This window comes from Eimeria acervulina, genomic scaffold (assembly GCF_000499425.1).
Source record: "Eimeria acervulina Houghton genomic scaffold, Eah_scaff1234, whole genome shotgun sequence".
In the NCBI taxonomy this organism is placed as follows: Eukaryota; Apicomplexa; class Conoidasida; order Eucoccidiorida; family Eimeriidae; genus Eimeria; species Eimeria acervulina.
In genome coordinates this window covers 2,501-8,080 of record NW_013549342.1, presented here as the reverse complement: position 1 = coordinate 8,080, position 5,580 = coordinate 2,501, and the positions used below count along the sequence as shown (strand labels likewise).

Genomic DNA, 5,580 nt, shown 5'->3' with positions numbered 1-5,580 from the left:
TCGTCTCTTTGTCTTGTCGTTTGCCTTTATCTTTGTTTGTTTAGGGTTTAGGGTTTAGGGTTGTTTATCATTTTTATTTTCGTTTATTATCTATTTTTTCTTCTTTGTTTTCTGTGGTGATGAATTTTGGTTTTATTATTTGCTGCTTTTTATTTGTTTTTGTTTGTTGATTGTTATTTCTTACTTCCTATCTTTTGTTTTTTATTTTTTTTTAATTTTTATTTGTTTATTTGTTTATTTGTTTATTTTTTATTTTTGTTTTTTATTTTTTTTTAATTTTTATTTGTTTATTTGTTTATTTGTTTATTTTTTATTTCTTACTTTGTACTCATTTATTTATTTTCAACATCATCTTATTTTCATTATTTATTATTATTTATTTATTATTAATTATTTTTTTGTTGTTTATTTATTATTTCCTGTCTTTTGTCGTGTTTGTAGTATTTGATTTGTTATATGTTATTTGTTTGATTATATTATTTTCTGTCTTCTTCTTTTATTTCTTTTTTAATCTATTTATTTTTTATCTTTTTCTCTTTTTTATTGTTTGTTTTGCTTCAGGTGGAGGAGGCCAGCAGCTGGAGTTGGTGCAGCAGCAGCAGCAGCAGCAGCTGCAGCAGCTAACAACAACAATTCGCTCAGACCTCTCTTCTCTTTATCGGCTTGCTGTCTCTGCATTAGCAATCCAAACCCTCCACAACCGTGACGTTCTCCAAACCCTAATTCAGCAACGCATCACAAACCCTGACGCGTCAGCTACCTTCCTTCTTCATAGGGTTTAGGGTTTAGGGTTTAGGGTTTAGGGTGTAGAGCTTTCGAAGCTTATGCCTGAGGCTTCGCTGTAGACAGCTCTTGAATCGACGTGTTATGGTTTGGGGCTTAATATATTATGAGCTAGGGTTTAGGGTTTAGGGTTTAGGGTTTAGGTTCGAAAACAGTCTTGCATGAAGTTGCGTGTGTCTCAGTTGAGCAGAATGCGTGTGCTTCCCTCCTCCCAGGGTTTAGGGTTTAGGGTTTAGGGTTTAGGGTTTTGATTCAGGTTCGACTGGCAGAAGCAGCTGCGCCACTACTGGGATGAAGAAAGCGACAGCACTTTAATTTTTCAGCTGTCTTCGCAGTTTGAATATGCAAATGAATATTTGGGGGCCCCCGAGCGTCTTGTTATTACTCCTCTTACAAACCGCTGCTGGCTTACTATCACCAGTACGTAAACCCTAAACCCTAAACCCTAAACCCTCGTACAGGTTGCTGAGGGTTCACCATCATCAGTACACAAACCCTAAACCCTAAACCATAAACCCTTGCAACCGATAGTTGCTGGTTACAAACCCCAAACACTAAACCCTAAAACCAAAACCCTACCCGTAAACCCTAAACCCTAAGCAAGTGTGCATGCGTGTGCTCTGTCTTTAGCTGCATTAAAAGAGTTATATTTAAACAGCAGCATCGCGGGTCCAGCAGGATCAGGGAAGACAGAGACAGTGAAGGAGCTGGCGAAAGTTTTAGGGTTTTTTTGTGTTGTTTTAAATTGTTCTGAAGCTGTAGACTTGTATGTTTTAGATAAAGTATTTGCAGGTGCGGCTTCATATCATATTATATTTTAATTCTACAATTCAAACATTCATAACATATATATAATATATATCATACAATAGCATAGATATATATGTATATATATTATATATATCTGTATATCTATATATATATATATACACCTATATATATATATGCTATTGGGCCTGGAAACCAAATGTAGGGTTTAGGGTTTAGGGTTTAGGGTTTAGGCTGTCCTGTGAAATGCATATAGTTTATTGTTGATTAGGGTTTACTGTTGAGTGTTTAATAGTATATTGCCTACCTTTAGCTTTTTCCTGTCTACCACTAAGGGCTTAGGGTTTAGCGTTTAGGGTTTAGGGTTTAGGGTTTAGGGTTTAGGGTTTGCGTTGCAGGGGTTTTGGCTAGCGGTGCGTGGGCCTGTCTTGATGAATTCAATCGGCTCGATTTGGAGGTTTTGTCTGTCGTATCTCAGCAACTGCTGCGGATGCGACATTTTCTATTAACTGCAAATAATGAAAATAAACACGAACAAAACCTTGCTGATAAAAACCATGTACATACACACCTAGGGTTTAGGGTTTAGGGTTTAGGGTTTACGGTCTAGCGTTGATTGTTTAGTGGCTTTTGTTTCGTGTTTCGCGTTTCTTGTTGTGTGTTGCTTATTGTTCATTGGCTATTGTTTTATTAGTAATCTTATAGGGTTTAGGGTTTAGGGTTTAGGGTTTAGGGTTTAGGGTTTATTGGATGTATACACTGCAATGGTTTATAGTTTCCAGCAGCAAATTATAAAGCAGCTGGTCCTAAACGCATGCAATTAAGGATGCATGTGTGTTGCTGCTGCATGGTTTGCTGCTTCTGCTGCTGCTTGTGCTGCTGCTGCTGCTGCTTATTTTGGTGTTTCTGTTGCTGCTTGCTCTGCTGCTGCTGCTGCTGCATTCTTGTTTGCCGCTGCTGCTTCTCCGTGTATATCCGTTGCTCTCGTTTGTGTTGCTGCTGCTGCTTGTGCTGCTACTGCTTTTACTGCTGCTGCTTCTGCATGTGCTGCCGCTGCTGCTGCTTGTGCTGCTGCTTGTGTTGCTGCTGCTGCTGCTGCTGGTGCTGCTGCTGGTGCAGGGTGTGGGGTCTTCTTCTTCGCCGTGCTGCGGTGTCTTTGCAACTCTAAACCCTAATTATGGAGGCCGAGCGGAGCTTCCGCAGAATCTGCAGAGTTTGTTCAGACCTGTGGCGATGATTGCCCCTAACATTAACACCATATCAGAAATAACTATCTTCTCCCAAGGGTTTAGAGACTCCAAAACCCTAGCCAACAAATTCGTCAAGTTCTTCAAACTATGTTCTCAACAGGCAAAACCCTAAACCCTAAACCCTAAACCCTAAACTATAAACCATAAACCCTAAACCCTAAAAGCGTATTGGTGGAACTTCAAACACCCATTTTTCCTCCCATATAACAACCACCGTGGATATGGCTCGAGCCACTTAGGCTTTAGGGTTTCATAGGGTTTAGGGTTTAGGGTTTAGGGTTTAGGGTTTGCGGAAGTGGTTTGCAGCTGTCGCCTCAAGTCCACTACGACTTTGGGCTTAGAGCAGCCAAAGCGGCGCTGCTGAGGGCAGGAGAATTGAGAAGAGAAAACCCCAACAAATCCGAAGAAGCAGCGCTAGCTCAGGCCATCAGGTTAGGGTTTAGGGTTTAGGGTTTAGGGTTTAGATGCAGAGCTGCGTGTGAGTGGGACGACGACATATACATATATATATATATATATTAGGCTCCCTAGAAGTATATATATATATATAGGGAGCGTGGCACTATAGGGTTCACGATCAATGGTTTAGGGATTAGGGTTTAGGGTTTGTTTAATTAAATTATTGTTTGTTCTTCTGTTTAGAGACTCAAATGAACCCAAATTCACAGCAGAAGACAAACCTATCTTCCAGGCTCTTCTGCACGACTTCTTCCCTCAACTCGACGAAGAATCAGACAAAGACTCAGCACTTGAACAATCTATTAGCGAATCTATGAAGGCTCTAGAGTAGGGTTTAGGGTTTAGGGGTGAGGGTTTAGGGTTTAGGGTTTAAGGGTTTAGGGTTTAGGGGTGAGGGTTTAGGGTTTAGGGGTGAGGGGTAGGGTGTACGGGTTTCACCCGTTGGTTTGAACTTCTAGTGCGTAGTAGAATGTAGGTAAACCCTGCCTCTAGGGTTTAGGGTTTAGGGTTTAGGGCTAATAAGGGTTTGGGGTTATTTCAAGTTTAGGTTTTAGAAGGGTTGATTGTTTTTTTTTCGTGTAGGGTAATAACGTGTAAACGGTAATTATTGAGGGTTTAAAGCAATTATAGAGGGTTTAGAGTAGTTAAAAAGGGTTTAGGGTTTAGGGTTTAGGGTTTGTTTGTGTGTACAGTTTAGTGCCGCATGCGGAGGGGGTTCAGTTGGGTGTTTATTTGAGACAGCTGTTAGAATCTCGAAGAGGTATTATTGTTTTAGGTGCAGCAGGAAGCGGGAAGAGCAGCACAATTGCTGCTGTTGTTCATTCACTGTCTGATGCTGCTGCTGCTGCTGCTGCTGAAGAAGCAGAGGCGGAAGCAGAGACCACCTCAACGCTCATCAGCACTAACACCAACCCAGACAGGAGAAGAAGAAGCAGCAACAGCAACAACTGCAGCAGCAGCAGCAGCAGCAGCAGCACCAGCAGCAGCGATATTCCAACGGGAGCCGACCCCACAGACGATCCCGACGAGGAGACGGGAGGGGAGACCGATGGTGGGACCCCCCGTGACCGCAGCAGCAGCAGCAGCAGCAGCAGCAGCAGCAGCAGCAGCAGCAGCAACGGCATGGAATTTGCTGCTGCTGCTGCTGCTGCTGCTGCTGTGCAGTGTCGTACACTCAATCCAAAGGCTGTAAAACACTCCGAGCTGCTAGGGGTTTTAAATGAATCTACAAGAGACTGGGAAGACGGGGTTTGTAGTTTTATTATTCGTCAGTTTGCTGCAGCAGAAACAAACCCTAAAAAACAAATTCTTATCTTCGATGGACCCATTGACAGCCTTTGGGTGGAGTCATTCAATACTGTACTCGATGATAACCAAATGCTATGCCTACCCAATGGTAAACCCTAAACCCTAAACCCTGAACCCTAAACCCTAAACCCTAAACCCTAAACCCTAAATCCTAAACCCTAAACCCTAGACCCTTAATTCTAAAACCCTAAACCCTAAATCCTAAACCCTAAACCCTATGCCGTAAATTCAAAACTCTAGGCAGTATATCCTAAGTTTTGAATTCTCAAGCCTGAACATTCCTATACACAAAACCCTAAACCCTTAATTCTAAAACCCTAAACCCTAGATCCCAAAACCCTAAACCCTAGATCCCAAAACCCTAAACCCTAGATCCCAAAACCCTAAACCCTAAACCCTAAACCCTTGTTGCGTAGTTCCTAGGGTTTAGGGTTGCTGCCCCGGGTACTGTTTGCACTGAAAGCCGCCTACAGCACTCCCCTTAATTACTTTGGGCTACTGTTCAGGGTTTAGGGTTTAGGGTTTAGGGTTTGCGTATGAGTTTAATACTTGTTATAGGAAAGATTGTAGGATGTGTATTTTTGTGAAGGTGCGACATTTTTTGAGGGTGTTTTAGGGTTTAGGGTTTAGGGTTTAGGGTTTGCGAGGGTTTAGGGTTTGTGCAGGCGAGCGCATTCGCCTTACCCCTTCTATTCGTCTTCTCTTTGAAGTCTCAGACTTAGCAGCAGCATCACCCGCAACTGTTAGTAGATGTGGGATGCTGTTTGTCTCTCCTCAAGCTCTTAACTGGAAAGTTATTATGCAAGCATATCTAGCAAGGTATACCCCTGCTGCTGCTGCTGCTGCTGCTCGTGCTAGTGCTGCTGCTGCTGCTGCTCGTGCTGCTGCCGCTCGTGCGAGTGCTAGTGCTGCTGCTGCTCGTCCTGTTATTTGTACTGCTGCTGCGCATGTTAGTGCTGCTGCTGCTGCTCCTGCTGGCCGTGCTGGTGCTGCTGCTGCTGCTCGTGCTGCT

The 5,580-nt window shown here is 42.8% G+C and overlaps 1 protein-coding gene across 1 annotated transcript in view; it reads left to right on the top strand.

Moving 5' to 3' along the window:
- Positions 1–824: 824 nt before the first annotated feature.
- Positions 825–5,580, top strand: part of EAH_00057380 (Inner arm dynein, group 5, related) — a gene marked incomplete at both ends in the record, with an annotated part of 7,174 nt that continues 2,418 nt past the window's right edge. Inside the window, 7 exons of the mRNA XM_013393740.1 lie at positions 825–841; positions 1,040–1,203; positions 1,950–2,020; positions 3,108–3,232; positions 3,444–3,587; positions 3,953–4,656; positions 5,234–5,387. Of these exons, the coding sequence (XP_013249194.1) occupies positions 825–841; positions 1,040–1,203; positions 1,950–2,020; positions 3,108–3,232; positions 3,444–3,587; positions 3,953–4,656; positions 5,234–5,387 (1,379 nt within the window). The remainder of the gene's footprint in view (positions 842–1,039; positions 1,204–1,949; positions 2,021–3,107; positions 3,233–3,443; positions 3,588–3,952; positions 4,657–5,233; positions 5,388–5,580) is intronic.